The sequence below is a fragment of the Zophobas morio genome, unplaced genomic scaffold (genome assembly GCF_036711695.1).
Source record: "Zophobas morio isolate AGI-343-1 ecotype UQ-CSIRO unplaced genomic scaffold, CSIRO_AGI_Zmor_V1 ptg000030l, whole genome shotgun sequence".
NCBI lineage: Eukaryota > Metazoa > Arthropoda > Insecta > Coleoptera > Tenebrionidae > Zophobas > Zophobas morio.
Genome location: NW_026972135.1, coordinates 7,770,753 through 7,796,774, shown reverse-complemented (window position 1 = coordinate 7,796,774; position 26,022 = coordinate 7,770,753). Strand labels below are relative to the sequence as shown.

Sequence of the window (26,022 nt, the reverse complement as noted above, 5' to 3'; positions counted from 1 at the left end):
AATAGAGAAATAACAAAATTGAAAACTTAAAAACTTGAAAGATTGAAAATCGAAATTTTGATAAATTAAAAATAAAAAAAAATGGAAAATGAAAATAATTAAATTCGAATAATGGAAAAATCAAAAACAGAGAAACTGATTAATAAAAACCGAATAATTGATACATCCAAAAATTCTTAAAATACAAAACTGAAAAATTATAAAGTGTAAGTAAAATCGAGAAACTGATAAATCGGATACCTGTAAAAACGAACAATTGTAAAATATTTGAACTTGTAGCGGAGCTTTCAAAGCGCTCCGCTAGTACCCTCTCGAGGGCGCTGTCCTCGGCAGCGCCGATATCAACCCCACCAAGCTCACCCCCACTGGAACGCACCCCACCTGAAGCTACTTCATTGTGCAGGTACTCCCACGCATCTCAACCCTGCCTATAAAAGGGCAACTCGGACGCTTTTCAGGCAGATGGAACTCCACCATCTCCACCTTAAGGGTTCCACTGTCTCGGTCCCCTTCTGGTCGTTTCCAGGGCTGCACTGTGTTACGGTCCCCTGCGCTGCTTCGAGATCATCACCAGGGCTGCACTGTTTTACGGTCCCCTGCGCCGCTTCGAGATCTTCACCAGGGCTGCACTGTTTTACGGTCCCCTGCGCCGCTTCGAGATCATCACCAGGGCTGCACTGTTTTACGGTCCCCCTGCGCCGCTTCAACGACGTCATCTCCAGGGTCGCACTCTCTAGGTCCCCTGTGCCGCATCGCCGACGTCGTCATCTCCAGGGTCGCACTCTCTAGGTCCCCTGTGCCGTATCGCCGACGTCGTCATCTCCAGGGTCGCACTCTCTAGGTCCCCTGTGCCGTATCGCCGACGTCGTCATCTCCAGGGTCGCACTCTCTAGGTCCCCTGTGCCGTATCGCCGACGTCGTCATCTCCAGGGTCGCACTCTCTAGGTCCCCTGTGCCGTATCGCCGACGTCGTCATCTCCAGGGTCGCATTCTCTAGGTCTCCTGTGCCGCACCGCCGACGTCGTCATCTCCAGGGTCGCACTGTCCAGGTGCCCTGTGCTACATACATCGCCGCCGTCATCCCCTACGACGCTCTGAGTCCCAGGAGCCGCCACCATCCCCGACGAGAATTGCCACCACTTCGATAACCCATACCCATATTTTGCTTTGTATTGTTTGCTTATTATCAATAAACCGCTGAGCTACCACAATCTGTCGCCCTCACGTGGGGCCGCGAACAAGGGAGGATACCACAAACTGAAAAATTCGAAAAATTGAAATTTTGAACAATTAAAAATCAAAACATTGAAAATTTGGAAAATTACAAAATCGAAAAATTAATTTAAAACATGAGAAATCGAAAAATGCAAAAATTGAGAAATCTGAGAATTTGAAAATCCGATTACTAAAAAATAGAAAACTCAAAATTACAAACTGAAAAATCGTATAATTTTAAAATTGAATAATCAGACATTTGTAAAATAGACAAAATTGAATAATTTCAAAACTATAAAATTGAAAATCGAAATTTTCAAAAATTAAAAATCAGAAAATTGGAAAATCAGTACAATCAAATTGGGACAATTGAAAAATAAAAAAACAACTAAAAAAATGGCAAATTTAAAAAAAACAGAATATTAAAGTTGTAAAATGTAAAATCGAAAAATTATTAAACCGTAAATTTAACAAATGGTAAAAATTTAAAATTGTAAATCGGTAATTTTAAAATCATAAAAATTAAAAATCAGATAATTGTAAAATAGAGCACTAATAAAATTTAAGAATCAAAAAATTTCGAAATCAAGAAATCGAAAAACAATGAAATTCGAATAATTGAAAATAAAAAATTCAGAAATTGATTAATCAAAATCGAATAATTAAAAATCAAAAAATTGAAAAATCAGAACAATGAAATTCACATAATTGAAAAATCAAAAACTGATCAACTGAAACAACGCCAAAATTTTAAAAACGCAAAATTATAAAATTAAAAACCCAAAAATTTGAAAAATTGAAAATCGAAATTTTGATAAATTAAAAATCAAAATATCGGAAAATCAAAACAATGAAATTCGAGTAATTGAACAATTAAAAATTGAGAAACTGATTAATAAAAACCGAATAATTGAGACATCCAAAAATTGTAAAAATGCAAAATTGAAAAATCACAAAGTGGAAAAACGAAAAATTGTAAAATATTTAAACTGAAAAATGAAAAACTTGAAAAGTTTAAATTGAAATTTTGAACAATTAAAAATAAAAAAATTGAAAAATGGGAAAATTACAAAAACGGAAATTCGATATTAACGATATACTCGAAAATTTATTAAACAGTAAAAATAAAAAAAAATGCAAAATTATTAAATTAAAACATGAAAAATCGAAAAATGAAAAATTAAAAAATTGAGAACTTGGGAAATTTGATTATTGAAAAATAGAAAATCCTAAAGCTGATTCATTAAAAACTGGACGATTGACAAATTGAAAAATGATAAAAATATAAAAGTGAAAAATGAAAAAATTACAAACTGAAAAATGGTACAACTTTAAAATTGAAAAATTGAAAACTGAAATTTTGAAAAATTAAAAATCTGAAAATTGGGACATCAGAACAATGAAATTCGGATAATTGAAAAATCAAAAACTGAACAATTGAAAATATAAAATAGCATATAATATATATAATAATAATAAAAATATAAAAGCAACAAAAGTGAAAACTTAAAAACTTGAAAGATTGAAAATAGAAATTTTGATAAATTAAAAATCAAAAAAATGGAAAATGAAGATAATTAAATTCGAATAATGGAAGAATCAAAACCGAATAATTGATAGATCCAAAAATTCTTAAAATACAAAATTGAAAAATCACAAAGTGTAAAATCGAGAAACTGATAAATCAGGTACCTTTCAAAATGAAAAATTGTAAAATATTTGAACCAAAAAATTAAAAACTTGAAAAGTTAAAATTGAAATTTTGAAGAATCAAAACACTGGAAATTTGGAAAATTATAAAATCGAAAAATCGAATTACTATAAACCGAAAATTTATTACACAGTAAAATTAAAAAATTGCAAAGTTATTAATTTAAAATTTAAAACATGAGAAATCGAAAAATTGAAAAATCTGAGAATTTGAAAATCTGATTACTAAAAAATAGAAAACTAAAAATTACAAACTGAAAAATCGTATAATTTTAAAATTGAATAATCAGACATTTGTAAAATAGAAAAATACAAAATTGAAAAATTTCAAAACTATAAAATTGAAAAATTGAAAATCGAAATTTTCAAAAATTAAAAATCAGAAAATTGGAAAATCAGTACAATGAAATTGGGATAATTGAAAAATGAAAAACTGAACAACTGAAAGAATGGCAAATTTAAAAAAACAGAAATATAAAGTTAAAAATGTAAAATCGAACAATTATTAAACCGTAAATTTAACAAATTTAATAAACATATAAAATTGTAAATCGATAATTTTAAAATCGAAAAATTAAAAAATCAGATAATTGTAAAATAGAGCACTAATAAAATTTAAGAACCAAGAAATTGAAAAATTGAAAATCGAAATTTTGATAAATTAAAAATCAAGAAATCGAAAAATCAAAACAATGAAATTCGGTAACTGAAAAATCAAAAATTGAGAAATTGATTAATAAAAACCGAATAATTAAGACATCCAAAAATGGTAAAATTAATAAACTGATAAATCAAGATAATACTGAAAAACTGTAAAATATTGAAACTGAAAACTTAACTTTTGAACAATTAAAAATCAAAAAATTGAAAAATTAGAAAAAACAAAATCGAAACTAAATTCGAAAATTTATTAAACACTAAAAATGAAAAATTTCAAAGTTATTAAATTACAAAATGAAAAATCGAAAAATTGAAAAAGTGAGAATTTGGAAAATCTGATCATCGAAAAATCTCAAATTTAAACACTGATTCATTAAAAACTGACAAAAATTGACACAACGAAAAATTGTAAAATATAAAACTCAAAAATAAAAAAAATGCAAAATTACAAACTGAAAAATGTATAATTTTGAAACAGAAAAATTCAAAAATCAAAAAATTGTAAAGTAAAAAATTACAAAATAACGAAATTGAAAAATCAAAAACTTGGACAATTGGAAACAGAAATTTTGAAATATTAAAAATCACAGAAATAAAAGATTGCAAAATCGGACACCTTTATTAACGAAAAAGTAAAACTATTAAAAATCAAATAACGAAATATTTGTAAAATTACAAAATTGAAAAATTGGATAGTGTAGAATCGAAATATATTAAACTGTAAAAATGAAAAACTGTCAAATTATTAAATTGAAAATCCGAACAACTGAAAAAAAATCGAAAAATTGCAAATTCGAAATAAATCGAGAAATTGGAAAATCTGATAATTGAAAAATGAAAAATTGAAAAACCGATTCAATAAAACCTGGACGATTGAGAAATCAAAAAATTGTTAAAATATAAAACTGAAAAACCGTATCCTTCAAAAATCACAGAATTAGAAAATCAAAACAATGAAATAGGTTAACTGAAAAATCAAAAATTGCAAAATCGGACACTTTTATAAACGAAAAATTGTAAAATAAACTAAAAAATCCAAAACTTAAAACAAATTAAGCAAAATTATTAAATTGAAAATTCGAACTGAAAAATGAAAAATTCAAAAATCGAGTAATTGGAAAGTCTGATAAATTAAAAAAAAGAATGAAAACCAGATTCATTAAAAACTGGACAGAGAAATCGAAAAATTGTTAAAATATAAAATTGAAAAATTACAAAAGTTAAAAATCGAAAAATAGCAAAATTATCGGACTTTGTCAGTTCCCCCACCAAACAGACTTAATTCCTTTAGTCATAAATCAACGGATTAGAACATCCGGTCAGTTCGACCACCACTGATAATTAGGGTCGGGCGTGGGGACTACCTGAAAGTTGGAGTTGAAGGGTTTTACACTTTCTGATATAAGCAGTTTTAATAAATATGAATTTTGAAATCATGACAAATCAGTAAATAATGCGATTTACTACGAAATTTGTTTGCTTCATAACTGTTTTGCTCTCACTACTGGTAAAATAGAGTTCGAAAAGTAGAGGATAATGACTTTCTGGCCCCGGGATGGTAATGATTTATAACTCCTGTCTTCATTTGAGTTGATTGTCCGAGTCGAACCTCATTGACAATTGTAATATATATAAGCTAAAATAATTCATGCATATCTTTGTTCTTCTTCTTCTTCAGGGCTGTAAATCTTTATCATTAACATAATCCTAAGCGGCTTACTCATGATTTTCTATGAAGAGAAATTTGGCAGACTTAAACCACCCCACTTTTTCGATTTTGGTGTATTCTTGTTTATAAATATCAGAAAACGCTAGCCTAGCTCCAAGTCGGTACGAGCTTCTTTAGGGCACGTTAGAAATCAATTTTTGTAATATTTATAGTTACATGATCATCGGTGAAGACAAGTGCGAACTTTTGAGAAGACAATGGAAGCTAATGGAGCTGGACCAATTTAGAGAACAGTTACATACGAAAGGTAAGATTATAAGCGATACTAACTTACTACTAATGCTTCAAATATTTCATGATCAGATTTTAACTAAAATCAATCTTCCTGTACTAAGCTGTGTGAAACTGATTTTCTGAATATGTTCAAATACTTATTTTCAGGAACGAAATGTTCGAGGACGCCCCAGCCGAGCTCGAGGACTTTGAGCCCCAACCCCGCCTGCGCTCGAACACCTGGCCGATGTCGCGGCCCGTGATCAACGTGGACCCCGGTGAGGACGGCACCAAGTGCACGCCCGCCGCCCCCGCCATGAAGAACTCGAACCGCCGCAACGTCTGCGGCAACCTGTCCTACGCGGACCTGATAACCCAGGCGATCACCTCGTCACCGAACCAGCGGCTGACGCTCTCCCAAATCTACGACTGGATGGTGCAGAACGTGCCCTATTTCAAGGAAAAAAGCGACAAGAACAGCTCGGCGGGATGGAAAAACTCGATTCGGCATAATCTGTCTCTACACAAACGCTTCATGCGCGTCCACAACGAAGAAACTGGAAGATCCTCCTGGTGGATGGTCAATCCGGACCCCACACCTGGAAAATCGGTACGGAGAAGGGCAGCTTCGATGGAAACCGGGAAATTCGAAAGTGGGAGAGCGCGGGTGATGAAGAGGGTCGAACTTTTGAGAAAAGGCGCCCTTTCTGAGATCACTCCTAGACCTAGGTCGGCTGTCACACAAAGTGTGGATTTGTGGCCGGACTTCAAGCGTCGAGCTTGGTCAAACGCGTCTTCTTGTGGCCGGTTGTCGCCCATACCAGCGGTCGTAGGTGTTGAGCCCGATTGGACTTCCGCTTGGCAGTTCAATTCGGCTAACTATAGGTCAGGAATTCCGGGTAACTATTCAGTTAATCAGCTTGCAGCGAGTCTAGAACAAGGTTTTAAACTCCAACCAGACGCCTACGTGGGGAACATCAGCGTCCATACACCCCATGAACAAATTCCGGTCGTGAATGACCTGAACATAAACGTGGAGTCGTTACAAGGCGGTCTGGACTGCAACGTCGAAGATCTGATTAAGTACGAACTGAGCGTGGACGGGAACCTGGACTTCAACTTCTCCAGTCAGCAGCAGACGGTGCTTCCACCTCCACAGACCATGTCAGGGAGTACCAACAGCCAGCCTAGCTCGATCGTACCGTACTGGACAACGGTACCGACGCCATCGTGGATGCAGTACTGCTTACCACAAGAAGGATTCTCTTGAAGTCTTAATTGTTATCTTAATAAATTGTTTGTTCAAATAATTATATGATTTTTATGTCTGGAATTACCAATTTTGCAGTTCAAATTCAAAGTTTAAGTTGATATACATACAGGGTTGCTAAAAAGTATGGAAGCAGTTGAATATCTCGGCAACGGTAAGTTGGATTTTCTTGAAATAATTAAACCACAATATTACTTGAGGCTCATTTCAAAAAATACTCAAACGTAATAAGACTATCGTGTGTAATTGGTGTTGAAATGGTTCAAGTCCACGTTATAAATAAACATGGCACCCTAGGATTCACGTGTTGTAACTGTCAAGTAATGAAACTAACCTGTGCAATACTAGGTATACATAAATAATAAGCTAACTGATACGTGGCGAGAGAAACAAAGTGACTGCACTGATTTAAAATTAATGTTAATGAGCTTTTTCCAGGGAATTGGGCTCTTAAGTTTTCTTTAAAATTTTAATAAGTTTAATTTATAGTATGATTTATAGAATAAATGTTTGTTAAAATGTATACTTTGCCACTTCTATAGGTGCAAGTAATCAGAAGATTATCACATTGGAAAAGCCTCTGTACCCTCCCGGCACAAACGTAGATTACAGGTATAAACAATGGTGATGACGATGGCAGTGACCATGATATTAGCTATCAGCGAAGAAGAAACATTGATTTTATTCAAATGTACGGGAAATATGTACGTAATATATTTTAAATTTTGTAAATACATTTTCTTTTTGTTTTAAACGTGCAAATTGCGATTTTTATTACTTATCTAACCTTCGAAAAAAACCTTCCCCGCTCGATTTTGATCATCGTGCACAACATTACAGAAAATACTAAATTTAACTAAATGTATTATATAATTATTTGAATTCGATGTAAGGTTAAATTGTTTGAGGCCACTGTAGGAAGGTTATTTCGAGAGGACTTCCCTCGGCTTTGACGTACAGCGTACAGCCGAACAAATTTTGCTTCTTTGAAAAATTGTAAAATCTGATTTTGAGAACTTTTGTTTATGATAACCTCTATAAATTGGAACAAAAATAGACAATTCTAGCAACAGTGTAAGAAACTAAATTATAGGCTATAAGTGAGCTTTAACGCCCTATAATATTTTTGTGTTTGTCTACGAGCGAAAAGTTGAAAATCGAAAGATTTAGAAACTTGGATAAGCTGACAATTGAAAATGTAAAAATATAAAACTGAAAAGTCAAAAAATTAATTGAAAAATTACAAAAATGAAAAATTAGATGTTTGTAAAATCGAAAAATTTTTAAAATTTTCAACTGAAACATTGCATAAACATAAAATTGAAAGTCTAATAATTTTCAAATTGAACAATTGCAAAACTATAAAACTGAAATTTTGAAAAATTAAAAATCAAAAAATCAGAGCAATGAAATTCGGATAATTGAAAAATCGGAAAATTATTAAAATGTAAATTTAAAAAATGGCCCAGATATCAAATTGCACATGGAATAATGTTAATATCGAAAAATTAAAAAATCAGATAACTGTAAAATAAAAATTAACAAAATTTAAAAATCAAAAACTTGCGAAATTATGAAATTGAGAACTCAAAAACTTGAAAAATTGAAAATCCAAATTTTGATAAATTAAAAATCAAAAAATCGGAAAATCAAAACAATGAAATTCGAATAATTGAAAACTCAAAAATTGAGAAACTGATTAATAATAACCGAATAATTGAGACATCCAAAATTCTTAGAATACAAAACTGAAAAATCACAAAATGTAAAATCGAGAAACTGATAAATCGGGTACCTTTAAAAACGAAAAATTGTAAAATATTTGAACCAAAAAATTAAAAACTTGAAAAGTTAAAATTGAAATTTTGGAGAATCAAACACTGGAAAATTATAAAATCGAAAAATCGAATAACTATAAAATTTATTAAACAGTAAAATTAAAAAATTGCAAAGTTATTAATTTAAAACATGAGAAATCGAAAAATGCAAAAATTGAAAAATCTGAGAATTTGAAAATCCGATTACTAAAAAATAGAAAACTCAAAATTTCAAACGGAAAAATCGTATAATTTTAAAATTGAAATATCAGACATTTGTAAAATAAGAAAATTACAAAATTTAAAAATTTCAAAACTATAAAATTGAAACATTAAAAATCCAAATTTTCAAAAATTAAAAATCAGAAAATTGGAAAATCAGTACAATGAAATTGGGATAATTGAAAAATCAAAAACTGAACAACCGAAAAAATGGCAAATTAAAAAAAAAAACAGAATTATAAAGTTAAACATGTAAAATCGAAAAATTACTAAACCGTAAATTTAACAAATGGTAGAAATATAAAATTGTAAATCGATAATTTTAAAATCGAAAAATTGAAAAATCAGATAATTGTAAATTAAAGCACTAATAAAATTTAAGAATCAAGAAATTGCGAAATCAAGAAATTGAAAAATTGAAAATCGAAATTTTGATAAATTAAAAATCAAAAAATCGAAAAATCAAAAATAATAAAAATTGAATAATTGAAAAATCAAAAATTGAGAAATTGATTAATAAAAGCCGAATAATTAAGACATCCAAAAATGGTAAAATTAAGAAACTAACAAATCGGCTACCTTCAAAAACGAAAAATTGTAAAATATTTGAACCAAAAATTAAAAACTTGAAAAGTTAAAATTGAAATATTGGAGAATCAAACACTGGAAAATTACAAAATCGAAAAATCGAATAACTAAAATTTATTAAACAGTAAAATTAAAAAATTGCAAAGTTATTAATTTAAAACATGAGAAATCGAAAATGCAAAAATTGAAAAATCTGAGAATTTGAAAATCTGATTACTAAAAAATAGAAAACTCAAAATTTCAAACGGAAAAATCGTATAATTTTGAAATTGAAAAATCAGACATTTGTAAAATAGGAAAATTACAAAATTTGAAAATTTCAAAACTAAAAAATTGAAAAATAAAAAATCAAAATTTTCAAAAATTAAAAATCAGAAAATTGGAAAATCAGTACAATGAAATTGGGATAATTGAAAAATCAAAAACTTAACAACTGAAAAAATGGCAAATTTAAAAAAAAAACAGAATTATAAAGTTAAAAATGTAAAATCGAAAAATTACTAAACCGTAAATTTAACAAATGGTAAAAATATAAAATTGTAAATCGATAATTTTAAAATCGAAAAATTGAAAAATCAGATAATTGTAAAATAAAACACTAATGAAATTTAAGAATCAAGAAATTGCGAAATCAAGAAATTGAAAAATTGAAAATCGAAATGTTGATAAATTAAAAATCAAAAAATCGAAAAATCAAAACAATAAAAATTGAATAATTGAAAAATCAAAAATTGAGAAATTGATTAATAAAAACCGAATAATTAAGATATCCAAAAATGGTAAAATTAAGAAACTGACAAATCGGCTACCTTCAAAAACTAAAAATTGTAAAATATTTGAACTCAAAAATTTACTTTTGAACAATTAGAAATCGAAAAATTAAAAAATTAGACGATTACAAAATCGAAACTAACCTCGAAAATATATTAAACAGCAAAAATGAAAAATTTCAATGTTATTAAATTACAAATTGAAAAACCGAAAAATTGAACAATTGAGAATTTGGAGAATCTGATCATCGAAAAATCGAAAATTTAAAAACTGATTCATTAAAAACTGACAAAAATTGACACAACGAAAAATTGTGAAATATAAAACTCAAAAATAAAAAAAAATCTAAATTACAAACTGAAAATGTATAATTTTGAAACCGAAAAATTGAAAAATGAGAAAATTGTAAAGTAAAAAACTGCAAAATAATGAAATTGAAAAATCTAAAATTCGGATAATTGGAAACCGAAATTTTGAAATATTAAAAATGACAGAATTAGAAAATTTCAAAATCGGACACCTTTATTAAGAAAAAATTGTAAAATAAACTGAAAAATTAAAAACTTTAAACCATTAAAAATCAAAAATTGAGAAATTGATTAGTAAAAACCGAATAATGAAGACATTCAATAATGTTGAATATGCAAAATTGAAAATCACAAAGAGTAAAATTAAGAAACTGATAAATAAATTTATTAAACAGAAAAAATGAAAAATTTCAAAGTTATTACATTACAAAATGAAAAACCGAAAAATTGAGAATTTGGAAAATCTGATTATCGAAAAATCGAAAATTCAAAAACTGACAAAAATTGACAGTACGAAAAACCCTAAAAATATAAAGCTCAAAAATAAAAAAATGCAAAATTACAAACTGAAAAATGTATAATTTTGAAAGAGAAAAATTGGAAAATTAAAAAGTTGTAAAGTAAAAAATTGCAAAATTATGAAATTGAAAAATCAAAAACTCGAAAATTGGAAACCGAAATTTTGAAATATTAAAAATCACAAAAATAGAAAATTGCAAAATCGGACACCTTTATTAACAAAAAAGTAAAACTATTAAAAATCAAATTTCTAATAAAGGCGTTATTGGTTATATTGGAAAATTAAAAATCAAAAAATCAGAGCAATGAAATTCGGATAATTAAAAAATCGGAAAATTATTAAAATGTAAATTTAAAAAATGGCCCAGATATAAAATTGTAAATGGAATAATGTTAATATCGAAAAATGAAAAAATCAGATAACTGTAAAATAAAAAATTACCAAAATTTAAAAATCAAACACTTGCGAAATTATGAAATTGAAAACTTAAAAATTGAAAAATTGAAAATCCAAATTTTGATAAATTAAAAATCAAAAAATCGGAAAATCAAAACAATGAAATTCCAATAATTGAAAACTCAAAAATTGAGAAACTGATTAATAAAAACCGAATAATTGAGACATTCAAAAATTGTAAAAATGCAAAATTGAAAAATCAAAAACTCGAAAAGTTAAATTTGAAATTTTGAACAATTAAAAATCAAAAAATTGAAAAATTGGAAAATTACAAAATCGAAAAATTGAATAACTATAAACTCGAAAATTTATTAAACAGTAAAAATTTGATTATTGAAAAGTAAAAAATCCAAAAGCTAATTCATCAAAAACTGGACGATTGACAAATTGAAAAATTATGAAGAAAAACTGAAAACTAAAAAAATTTCAAACTGAAAACTCGTACAACCTTAAAATTGAAAAATTGAAAATCGAAATTTTGAAAAATAAAAAATAAAAAAAATTGGAATATCAGAACAATGAAATTCCGAAAATTGAAAAATCAAAAACTGAACTACTGAAAAAACGGCAAATTTTAAAAATGCATGATAATAAAACTAGAAATGGAAAAATTGACAAATTGGATAATTGTAAAATAATAATAATAATTATAGAAAAATAACAAAATTGTAAACTTAAAAACTCGAAAGTTTGAAAATCGACATTTTGATAAATTAAAAAGCAAAAAAATGGAGAATGAAAACAATTAAATTCGAGTTCATCGGACGACTTGCTACTTTCATGTTTTCTCGACGTTTAAAGACCCCTAGAATACGAAAAAAATGGTCTACTTTTTCCGTCTGTCTGTCATCTGTATCAGTTTTTATTAGACAGAATGACCATCCCAATTGTTATCAAATTTTATACATGTATTAGGAACAGCGTGTAGATAGTAAAAAGCTAACCAAATGTTGGCCATCACCAATGGGATGCCGTCATTCCAAAATTTGCAATTGTATAATTTTTTTTTTTATTTTACAAAATACGATATTTCTGTACTTGTGTATGATTCCGTGCTGCGTTTTCACATCCAGAATTTTGGAAAAAAAAACATTGTATAACATTTTGCAATGCTCTGAAATCTTGCCCCCGTTTTAAGGTTATTGTAGTCCGGGTAAATCGTTAATCAAAATTTATTCGTTTATGCCCTCCCAAAAAATGACTTATCCGAAATTTTCCAAATAAATTCTATTTCAAATCTGCAAAATATTTTGACTCGATACTTGTGGTAAAAAAAAAGTGTATGACTGTATAAGTTATTAAGGACAGCCCTCACGTTTTTCTATTTTTGTTCATAATGCTACAATAATTCTACACTATAGAATTTGGTAAGTCCTTTAGTAACTCCTACGAAGAGAGAGTCTACAACACGAATATCATTAACTGGTATTTCTATTCAAATTAATAGTCATCAGTTTTGCTAACGACAACCCTGCATATAATTCGTACTGGTGAACGGTTATCAGGCAGCAGACTTTAAGCTACTTACCTTATTTGTTTGTCTCCTTACATTTTCCTGGAATTTCTAATCCGTTGAGGACATGCTACTTAGATACGCCCTCTTCAAATCATGACCACATGGTAATCGGTCGCATTCTTAAGGGTGCCCAGTAGCAGACCGAAGAATGAGCTAAATAGATTTTCATTTTACGGGCGTAATTTCAATTTTGAAAAAAAGATCGACATTTCAATTGATAGATTATGTCTAAATCTCTGGGGAAGACACACTAGTTTTTAAAATAAGTGATTGTTTAGTGTTTAATTAATCCTTCATTCTTCGAAGGAATTTGCGTTTTTAGACGAGGAGAGAGCACTTTTCGCTTCAACTTTTATATCAGTGCAAAGACAACATTGAGCTCTATGGGGAAGACCCGGTCATTTTAGTTTAAAATTTATATTTACCAAAATATTTTCTTTTTAAAAAAATACTGAATAATGAAAATAAAGTGAAACTAGGCAACCCTATTTACAAAGTTTTCTGTTTCAATAAATGGCTGAGTTTTACGCAGCAGGGAGCCTTGCCGACCGACCCTTTCAGGTAATCAGTCCAGGTACTTTAGGTCACAAAACTCATAAATACTCTTAGCTGACCAACATCGTTGAAACTCTTTTACAAGTCGACTTCTTTCGTTGCTGACATAAAAAGTATACATATACATTTGTATAAAAGTATACAAATTTTTATAATTTTATACATTCCACTAAAATATTTTCTTTCAAAAAATTATTCAAATATTTTTTATTAATCTGTCATTTTATATATTAATCAATACACAAAACTGACAAGATTTAGATTCTCATCACTTCACTAACCACTTGTTTACCTGAACAATCATATTTATAGCAGACTCGAGCAAATAGTCAATACTGATTTTCTATTTCTTGCTTGCCTGAAAAGAACAAAATTTCTATAAATCAGATGTCAAGCTACCCAAAAGTAAATCAGCACTGTTAATGATTTTAATATTGAGCTTACAAGGGTGGTCAGGAGTGTATTGGTGGTTTCCAATGAAGAGAAGGTCAATGTTTACTATTAGGGGACTCTATCCGCCACACTTTATCGCTTCAGGTGATAGTGCGTGATTCTTGTTCAACCCCCCCTCCTGGCGAATTAATAGTTCAATCGAAGTGCAGTGGCACAGCACCTGAGTGAAGAAGAGAAGAAATTCTGGTATCCGAGTACAAAATGGAGGAGTTTTATAGTGCGATAAGCAATTTATGGCAGTCCTATAGTACCCCGTACATGGAACCTAATCTATTGGATACTGTAGCAAAAAACCTTACCGTAGTTCAAAGAGGAGTCACACACGTTTGTTATAAAAAAGTTCTACATGACAACGATGAAGGCAATTGCGAACTATTTAAAAGGTTAGGAGAAGAATACCCCCCAATTTTCGATACAATGGATGTTGATTTTGGAGGTGGACTAATTTAGAAAACCATTACGTACGGAAGGTAAGACTATATAAGTTATACTAAACAGTCCGAAATCTTGCAGACGTTTTAATTCATCGAAACATAATTTTTTCATTTCAGGAAAAAAATGCTCAATCGTCTACTTGAAAGAGTCTGAAGACTGCAAATGACGTCAACAATGACAATGACGATGATAATGATAGTGTAAGCGAAGGAGTTCAAAACGGTACGTGATTTTGTTTCTCCTTTAGAGCCAATTAGAAATTTATTTCTGCCATATTTATAGCTAGAAAAAGTTCCATGGATGAGGGCAATTGTGATTTATTCAAAAGGCTAGTAGAAGGAAACGCTCAGTCTTTCGAGTTGAACTAATTTTGAAAACCATTACATACGGAAGGTAAGACTATATAAGTTATATCAATTTATTTTGCGATCTAGTCATATAAGCTTTAGGAGAAACCACAAAATTAAACTTTATATGGAAAACTAGAACATCGTATTTTGCAAAAAATCATTTTAAATTTATTTTTCAAATTCAGATTACTGTTGAATCAAAAATTAGAAAACCACCACCTGTTGAACTAAATTGGCATCAAATAAAAGTCCTTTAGGACTTGGTTTTCCACTGTTAAGTTGGTAGTAAAAAAACAAATCTGAAACTTCATCACAAAAATGTCAGATAAAATGAATAAAAAGAACTGACACTACGAAGAAAACAAAGCCAGTAAAAAAATTGTGGAAGGTCATTTTGACAGAACTTTTCTCGCTTTTGAAGTATAAATGATTATTATGATGATGATTCAATGATAAACTCCGCTTCTTTAAAAATATATAAAAATAGATTCTGCGATTTCGTTTTGTGATAACTGTTAACCACAATTTGCGTAAATTCAACTGTTTATGTTTATACTTCGACGCAATTCAACTACTAGCACAAACATCAGCGATTAAAAAAAAAATTAAATTTGGTTGATTTTGTGTCCTCAGCGCAGAGGAAAGGACTGATCGATTAATTTATACCTAATTTTTTCACAAAAACATTCATAAATTTGAGAAATTCGGGAAAAATGTAAGATGACGGATAAATTTTGACCAACGATTTATGAAGTTTTAAATAATCTTAAAATTTTTCACGATTTCACAGCATTCGGTTTTTTGCAATTTCAAAGTTACATTGTAAAATATTGTTATAAAATGTTGTTTTTTCCCAACAACCTGGATGCTAAAGGTTAAAACTCGACACAGATTCATAAACCACACATACAGGAATATTTTACTTTGTAAAATTTAATGAACATTTGTTCGGCAGAATTCTAAGATGATGTCTAAATTTTTTGGGAAGGCCTCACAATTTCAAAGTTAAGTTGTAAAATGTTACATAGTTTTGAATTTTTCCCCAAAAATCTGGATGTTTATAGCACCAAAAAAAGGGACAAATTAGCAGTAAGTAAAATGGTGCGTTTCACGCCACATTTTCTTTTTTAATTTATTATAGACTTGAATTTTTCAGTTCTTCAATCTTTCATTTTTTTTTTCATTTTTTCGACTTTCCAACTTTTGAATTTTTCAATTTATAGATTTTGCACTTTTTCGAATTGAGTTTCTCGAGTTTTAAATTTTTAATTTTTCCATTTGCAATTTTTCGTTTTAGTTTTTATAATTTTTTGTTTTTTCAGTTTCACTTTTTCTTTAATTTTTCTTTTCGTCAATTTTTCCATTTGAAATTTTTCAATTTTTTGTTTTTCTTTTATATAATTCTGCGATATCTTTCGTAGTTTTATAAATGTAATTTCAAAATTTCCCTAGAAAGTTCTACCCTTTTAAAAACATGTTTGATATGGTAATTTCTTGTAGAGGAATGCAAATTTTGCAACTAAGCTCCACCCTTCAGCTCAGGATGAATAAATAATTCATCACAATTGAGAAGGGGCGGGTGGGTGGGGCTTATATTTATCCATTTTTTTTTTAATATACGAAGTCTTTTTTCTTACCAAAAAACAGAAAACATATGAACTATCCTGTTGTTGTAAGAAAGCTCTATATATTAAAAAAAAAACACGAAGATTAAACCCCCCCCCACCCGCCCCGATCTCAATTGTGATGAATTTTTCATTCGTTAGACCGAGGGGTGGAGCGTAATTGCAAAATACATATTTCTCTACAAAAATTTACCACTCTCACACATGGTTTAAGTTTTTTGTTTTGAAAAGAAGGCTACAGTTATGATAAAAAATCAATCAAATCTGTCAAATTAAACAAAACATAACGTTAATTAGGTGATTAAAAGTAGGGTAAAAACGGGCATTACAAATCGAAAAAACGTAAATTGTAAATTCGAAATACTGGAAATTAAAAAATCGGAAAATCGGATAACTGAGAAATTTAAAAATTGCATTATTAAAAAAATTGAAAATTGGAAAAATAATTGCGAAATCACGAATTAATATAAATAAATGTTTTAATATTACAACAAAACGAAAACGCAAGAGGAAAAGACTAACCTTTTTGTAAGATGTCCAAATGCTAGTTTCGTGGGACTAGTGAAACAAACCGCCAAACTTTCACAGAAAGTGTTACCATTCCTGAAAATTGAGAAAACATGTAGACAAATTATTTCAATCTTGCATACAGTATTTGATACACAAAAACTCAGTGTGTGAAATAATTTTGAAGACAACGGTGAAAATTCCATAAATTTGCTTCTCGAGTTAAATAAATAAACAGTCCTTTATTTCATATTAATTTTAGATATTCTTTAATTTCAGATAGACACGAGTTAACCCAACAACATGACAATTTCAATTAACAAAAACTTTAAAATACCGTGGTTTAACAACAAAATAATATTAATATTAGAAAATATGTTATTATCTCATTTTAGTGCAAATCTGCTTAATATAGATTATTGAAATAAAAATCATTACTTAATTACGATATTGTGGTGTCCCAGTTTGAATTACAATTTCGCGCTGAGAAAAAAAAAACGCGCGTAACTGCGTTTGGATAATTTGAATTTGAAAAATAAATTAATAATATCAGTCATAAACATGTAGAGACTTTCAGTCGCAGATGAATCACGCTCTTTGCCTTACTCTTCTCATAATTATCTAGGTACACTAGCTTTAACCTTGTTTGTAGATTTAGTTACATACAGATCATTTGCAAACTTTTTAGCCTTCGAAATTTCGGTCTTATCTAATTTTTTATAAGACTTGAAAATTATTTTGTTTATTAAATTATTAACAGTTAAATCATAGAATATTCTTACTGTATTACGCATTTTTTTTTTTTTAGTTTATAGGTAAAGCGGTTATTATTTATTTCTGCTTTTCTTGATCTGGAAAATTGTGTTTTCCGAACGATGGGAAAAAACTGGTCCATAGCTTCTAAAATCATGTTTAGAAATATTTCAAAACCCGCATTACCATTGAAAGTGTTAAGTTCCTTTTTTCATTTCAAAAAAGAAAAGAAATCTTCCACCATCTACTTGCTTTTGCAACCACCGCCCACCTATTAACGCTTTAGAATGCTTGTTGAATACAGTTTGATAGAAACCGATCTTCTTTGGACGGCTTTCACTACGTTAATGTTCCATTATATTACAACACAGACTCGCGAAAATAAAATACTGTCTCGACCATGGGGTGGACCCAAATTTTGTCGAAAAAGACAAGAAAACCATTTTTCACCTTGTTTTGGATGAATTTCATTGGAACGGAAAGTACGACGAAACTTTAGACGAGATGACAGCGATGTGGATAATGTACGATGAAGTGTAAAATTTTGTTTTTGAAGCAAAAGTTTTTGGAAAAGTCTCAAGACCGCACTCACGTCAAAATATCTCTCGTCGACAGACTGATTAATTTTGATTTAGAATTTGTGGTCGACGACAATAATGATCACACTTTTTTTCTAATATGTTAGATGGGTATCGATTTTGATCGCTTCGAAATAGTCGTCAGGAAACATCCGGAAGCTGTAAGAGTCTGAAGTCAGAACAAGTGCCGGATTGTATTTGTAGACCCTTCTCTGTCTTCATGGAAAGGATGCAATATTTATTGTCTACCAACGACTTCTAATTTAACTGCGTCATAATTTTTTTCGACTTTTTTAATTATAGAAAACTTGCCAAAAGTTGTTTCGAAAAAAATGGAGGTCCTTCTAAAATATATCGTTGAAAAGTTTCAAGTGAAGATGGAGGGGTTTTAGTGTGGCAAGCAATTTATTGCAGTCTCGCAGTATCCCTAGCTAGCTAGCTAGGCATTCTCGTAAAAAATCCTACCCTAGTTCAAAGAGGAGTCCAAGACGGTAAGTGGTTTTGTCTGCTTTTAGCTCGAGTAGAAAAATAAATTCTGTCATATTTATAGGTAGAAAGAAGTTCTACATGACATCGTGAAGGCAGTTGCGATCTATTCAAGACGCTAGTAGAAGAAAACCATCCGATTTTCGAAACAATGGAGCTGTACTAATTTTGAAAACCATTGTATACCGAAGGCAAGACTATATAATCCAGTCTATTGGGCAACTGGTTACTTTCATATTTTCTCTTGATGGGTCATGACCATTAGAGTACGAAAAATACAATATTGATACAATTATTTACATTTTTCACACATGCAGGACATTTTTTATTTTCATATATTTAAGCTTTTTTTACCTGTTTTTTCATGTATTTTAAGGTACTTTATCATGTTTTTTTATTGCTTTTTTTTTAATAAAAAGTCAATTTTTGTCGTAAAGTTTTTTTTGTGTATCTTTTTAACATTTCACCTCATTTTGTCATTGAGTCCGTCGGTCTGTCTGTCTGCCGTCCTGATTTTTATTAGACAGATAATCTCCGAAAGTACTGGGCCGATTGTTGCCAAATTTTGTATTTATATTAGGTTGGTAAAACGCTAACCAAAATTTGTCTAATCATCGCCACCAATAATGTGATGACGTCATTTCAAAATTGTACATAGAAAATGGGTTTTAAATTGTACATATAAAATAACATGTAGTTTATGATTCCTTGTTGAGTTTTTACCCAAAATGTCCAGATTTTTGGTAAGCATAATAAATTTTTAATCAAAATATACTTGGTTATCCCCTCCAAAAAATTGATGATGTCATCTCAAAATTTTGCTAAAATGTGCACAATATGCTATAAAATTTAAGAAACATTTGTTCTACAAAATTATAAAATGACGTCATCGTTTTTTTGGAGGCTATAAATGAAAAAAAAATGATTAACGATATACCATGCTTACGATAATCTTAAAAAACTTGTATCTTATTATACAAAATCAGTTTTATCTTAGCAGCTACTAGCCCCGCCCACCCACCCTCTCTTTTTTTAGAGGGTATATCATCTGCCAAAGTACATCTTATTTTATCAGGTACTTAGAACTTGATTAGATAACACTGATTTTGGCAAATGACATACCTTCCAAGAAAAGAGAGGATGGGTGGGCGGGGCTACTACCCGCTAAGATGATAGTGATTTTGGCAAATGAGATACCCTCTAAGCAAAGAAAGGGCGGGTGGGCGGGGCTAGTGCGTGGTAAGATAAGAGCGATTTTTGCAAATGACATACCCTCTAAGAAAATAGAGGGCGGATGGGCGGGGCTAGTATACCTGCTAAAAAAGACCGATTTTCGCAAATTTCTGCAACTTTTGAATTACAATTTTTCTAGTTTTCATTTCAAATAATTATAATTTAAAACATTTTCACTTTTTCAACTTTATGCATATTTACTTTGACTCTTTGACTTGCAATGCCACTTTTAATTATATCATACTTGCTATGCTTACGCATCGTAAGTATGATATAATTAAATAACTTTAGGATCTTGCCCTCTATTTTCTTAGAGGGTTTGTCATTTGCCAAAATCGGTCTTATTTTAGTAGGTACTAGCCCCGCCTACCCGCCCTCTCTTTTCTTAGAGGGTATCTCATTTACCAAAATCACTCTTATCTTAGCAGGTGGTATCCCCGCCCACCCACCCTCTCTTTTCTTGGAAGGTATGTCATTTGCCAAAATCAGTCTGCTCTTAGCAAGTACTAGCCTCGCCCACCCGCCCTTTATTTTGTTATAGAATGCTATTTACTAAAATCTGTCTAATCTCAGCTAGTACTGAGTAAGATAAAACTGATTTTGGCAAATGACAAATCCCCCAAGAAAACAGTGGGCAAGATCCTAAAATTGTAAAAGTGATTTTTTCTTAAATGATTGATCACTGCATTCATTCATAAAATGTATTTGCGCATCCCCCCTAGAAAATTGATGACGTCACCTCAAAATATTGCTGAATATACCCTATCTTAAATGTGCAAAATATGATGAGTCTATACTTGTAATTTATTTTTAATTTATAATTAATATTTTTTTAATTTTGATGTGCAGGGTGTCTCAGAAAAATTAAGGACTGAGTTGTTAAAAAATAAATATCCAATCAGATTTAGGAATTTAGCTCGATACGATGGAAATATGCAATTTAACACCTTTTAAATTTAATAAGTTTTTGCAAGTTTAATAGGGGCAAAATAAGTTTTATCTTAGCAAGTGCTAGTCCCGCCCACCCGCTCCCTATTTCCTCAGAGTTTGTCATTTGCCAAAATAAGTTTTACCATCGCAAGTAATAGCCCCGCCCACCCGCCCTGTATTTATTCAGAGGGTATGGCGTCTGCCAAAATCACTCTTATCTGAGCAAGTGCTAGGCCCGCCCACCCGCCCCTATTTTCTTAGAAGGTATGTCATTTGCCAAAATGTTTTGTTTAATTTGACAGATTTGATTGACTTTGACTTTTTTATCATACCTGTAGCCTTCTTTTCACAACAAAAAACTTAAAACATCTTGAAAATGGTAAATTTTTGTAAAGAAATAAATATGTATTTTGCAATTACGCTCCACCCCTCAGTCTAGCAACGAATGAAAAATGCATCACAATTGAGATCGGGGCGAGTAGGGGGGGGGGTTAATCTTCGTGTTTTTGTTTATAAATAGAGCTTTCTTCCAACAACAGGATTGTTCATATGTTTTCTATTTCTTGGTAGGAAAAAAGACTTCGTATATTAAGAAAAAATGCACAAAATATAAGCCCCACCCACCCGCCCCTTCTCAATTGTGATGAATTTTTTATTCATCCTGAGCTGAAGGGTGGAGCTTAGTTGCAAAATTTGCATTTCTCTACAATAAATTACCATATGAAACATGTTTTTAAAAGGGTAGAACTTTCTAGGGAAATTTTGAAATTACATTTATAAAACTACGAAAGATATCGCAGAATTGTATAAAAGAAAAACAAAAAATTGAAAAATTTCAAATGGAAAAATTGAAACGAAAAATTAAGAAAAAGTGAAACTGAAAAAACTAAAACGAAAAATTGCAAATGGAAAAATTAAAAATTAAAACTCGAGAAACTCAATTCGAAAAAGTGCAAAATCTATAAATTGAAAAATTCAAAAGTTGTAAAGTCGAAAAAATGAAACAAACAAAAAAAATGAAAGATTGAAGAACTGAAAAATTCAAGTCTATAATAAATTAAAAAAGAAAATGTGGGGCGAAACGCACCATTTTACTTACTGCTAATTTGTCTTTTTTTTGGTGCTATAAACATCCAGATTTTTGGGGAAAAATTCAAAACTGTGTAAAATTTTACAACTTAACTTTGAAATTGTAACTCTTTCCAAAAAAATTATGACATCATCTTAGAATTTTGCCGAACAAATGTTCTTTAAATTTTATAAAACAACATATTCCTGTATGTGCGGTTTATGAATCTGTGTCGAGTTTTTACCCTTAGCATCCAGGTTATTGGGAAAAAAACAACATTGTATAACAATATTTTACAACGTAACTTTGAAATTGCAAAAACCGAATGCTGTGAAATCGTGAAAAATTTTAAGATTATTTGAAACTTCATAAATCGTTGGTCAAAATTTATCCGTCATCTTACATTTTTCCCAAATTTCTTCAAATTTATGAACGTTTTTGTGAGAAAAACTGTGTATGAATTAATCGATCAGTCCTTTCCTCTGCGTTGACGACACAAAATCAACCAAATTTCATTTTTTTTTAATCGCTGATGTTTGTGCTAGTAGTTGAATTCGGTCGAAGTATAAACATAAACAGTTGGAAGTTACGAATATAGTGCGAAATTGAAATTATCTACATTTTTTGCGTTAGTTAGCTATATATATTTCATATTTAAAGACATAGGGGTTGCGGGGATGTCAATTACGCCACTTTATAGAGGTTAACAGTTATCACAAAACGAAATCGCAGAATCTAATTTTATATATTTTTAAAGAAGCGGAATTTATCGGACCGTACTTCTAAAGCGAGGCAAGTTTTGTCAAAATGACCTTACACAATTTTTCTTACTAGCTTTGTTTTCTTGGTAGTGACATCAACATTCCAAAAACAACATAATTTTTCCAAAACGCCAATGTCGCCAGCAAAACCGAAAATAATAGTAGAAATAATAATACCCAAACAACATCTGTATAAAATACCACAGGGCCCCACTTTATAAATTCACGGTGCACCCCCATGTCTCTGTCTGTCTCTCTATCTGTTTGCCCGTGTGGATTTTGTTTAGACATATAATAATCTCTAATCAATTTTTTTACTGAAAATTATATATATATAGTTGTTATACCGCCTACACAGTCCCGACTCGATACATCTAGTAAACGTTACCAGACCTTTTGAGACGTTACCAGACCCGGGTTCGGGTCTGATAACGTTTAACCATGTATATCGCCTTCTTGAGCCCAGTACAATTAAAAATTGAAATAAAAAAGTGGGTCTGGTAAAACTGTTGAACGTCAAATTTTATACAGAAATAGTTCATTCCCCTTTTCTGCAGAGGGCGTCGTGTCGCTTAGCTGTATATAATATCTGCCTGCATAAAATCGTCCACATCGGACCAACGTTACCAGATCCGTAAATCTGCAACACTGCATTCTATCAGATCAGTTCAGTATTTAAGAAAATCATGAGTGCTTTTCTTATTCTACTTGTATCTGACTGCTTGCATGAAGTAAAAATATGTTATTTGAATTAATAAAGCATTTTTACAATGAATCGTTTGAGGAATGGCTAGTTTCATGTTTTCTCGATGTTACATAACTCTTATTATACCTAGAATATGAAAAATTATGTCTTTCATTGTCATTTGTCCGCCGTTCTTGTTAGAGACAATTTCCAAAATTATATACTATACAGATTATTTTGAAATTATAGATACAGTTTAGGATTATCGTGGAGACGGGGGTAAAATGCTAATTAACTAAATACATAATTCAGCCTTATGTTTAATAAAAATAATAAAGATAAGGTTTTTTAGTTTAAATATACCATATGTTCGAAAAAAAAAGCCCGGGACCGTAGCTATATTATTTTTTTGAATAGATCAAATTAAATCATTTTAAATGTATTGCGATCTTAATTGTAAAACTGATTTTTTTCTTTTTTTTGCCTATGACATTCAACTTTTGTTTTTTAAATGACATCCTAGATATTTTTTTTAATTCTTGTGATTTTTTTTTTCTGAATACATTGATGTACCATGTTTCGCATTTTGTTAAAAAGTTGCGGTAAAAATTAATTTAATTTTTTTAGCAAGGTAACTGTGACGGAAAAATGTACCAAAATTTTTGTTACACAGCAAGTTTAACACGGTTTATAACACTTATTAATGTATAGGAGTTTTAAATTTGAAAATTAAACTTCTATACGAAAACATTATTAACTCAAGACATTTTATTGCAAATATGATGTATTAAATTATTAATGTTTGAAAATATTAACGTATTATGTACACTATGATATATCAATAAATTTAGAAAAAATCTCTACATGAATCTTAAAAAAATATTCAGAGTGTCTGGTGTCATTTAAAAAACAAAAGTTCTATGTCGTAGATAAAAACAAATGAAAGTTAAAAATTATTTTTTTTAAATCAGATCGTTGTATTTATATTTAGTAGACGATATATGTCAATTTTTTGAAAAATATATAAAAATTATACAACATTTGACAATTAATTTCAGAAATTAGAAAACGACTCCGCAAAATTTTGCATAATTATGCCTTAGTGCTCATTCACAAAGGGCATAAAGCATAAGGTGTCATAAGCATTAATGCATATGAATTTATGTTTAGTGCTCCATGGTTGTATTCGTTCACAATGAGCATAAGTGCTCATTCACAATAGGCATAAAGCATAAGGATGTCCTAAGCATTATGCTCATTGTAAACGAATAGAAGCATAATAGAGCACTAAACATAAATTCTTATGCATTAATCCTTATGACATCCTTATGCTTTATGCCCATTGTGAATGAGCATTTATAGTTATAATGAACGTGGTCAGGTCAGGTCACCAAAGCGTTTAACTGAATGTAATTTGAAAAGTGCAAAATTGTATACTTCTGTAAGTGTAGTTTTTTTTTAATCCTCTCTTATTTTCAAATTCGCTATAATGATCTACGTATCCATATTTTACTTAATTTTTATTTGAAAATAGGAACTTGATTATATTCTAAATTAATTGATTCTCACTTGATATTAATTGACAGAGATCATTCTTATAACTACATCTAATTTGTACATCTATTGGTAAATTTCGACAACAATCTTTTTAAAGCAACATTTAGTTTTTATTAAATTTTTTTTTAATGAATATATTTGTCGGCAAATGTTTTATTTCTGTTCGTTAGAATTTCGCATTTAGTTAAATTTTTACTTACTGAGCGTAAGTAAAGGAAGTATTGTAATCAAGTCCATCGGCCGACTCTCTACTTCTACGTTTTTTCGACCTTTCATTACCCCTACAGGACGAAGAAATAGGTCTCCCATTTCCGTCTGTCCGTCTGTCTGCAGACCCGGATTTTTATTAGGCAGATAATCTCCGAAAGTACGGGGCGATTGTTGTCAAATTTTGTATTTACGAGTATATTAGGAATATCATGTAGATGGTAAAACGCTAACCAAAATTTGTCTAATCGTCCTCACCAACAATGTGATGACGTCACTTTAAAATTGCACATAGTAAATGGGTTTTAAATTGTATGAAATAACATAGTCCTACACATGTAGTTTGACTACGTATTGAGTTTTATCCGAAAAGTGCAGAATTTTGGAAAAAAATCAAAATTATGAAACATCAAAATTTTGCGGTATAAATTTTATTCACATTTTTTGAATTTGCATAAACAGGATGACACAAAAAAGTTATTGAATGCGTGATTTAATTTATTAATTTAATCAGGAACTGCAAAACCAAATGTTTTAAAATCATGGAGATGTTTAAGATTATCATAAACATGGTAAATCTTTGATCAGAATGTATTTGCTCATCCACCCTAAAAAACAATTGATGACATCACTTCAAAATTTTGCTAAATAAATCCTATCTTAAATATGCAAAATATGATGACTTTATACTTGTGATTTATCACTGCATTAATATTTTTTAGATTTGGTTATACAGCTGTCTCAAAAAAATTAGTGACTGAAAATTAGTATTTTCTTAAAATTCAAAAAATAACGCTTGGCAAACAGGTATCAAATTCCCGCAAGGGTGTCCAAAATGCGAGG

At 30.1% G+C, this 26,022-nt stretch overlaps 1 protein-coding gene across 1 annotated transcript; it reads left to right on the top strand.

The window, feature by feature from the left end:
- Window positions 1-5,702: 5,702 nt before the first annotated feature.
- On the top strand, window positions 5,703-6,797 carry LOC135138470 (forkhead box protein O-like). The gene has a single exon (XM_064068444.1). It carries the CDS (start codon window positions 5,703-5,705, stop codon window positions 6,795-6,797), a length of 1,095 nt encoding a protein of 364 aa, XP_063924514.1.
- Window positions 6,798-26,022: the final 19,225 nt, after the last annotated feature.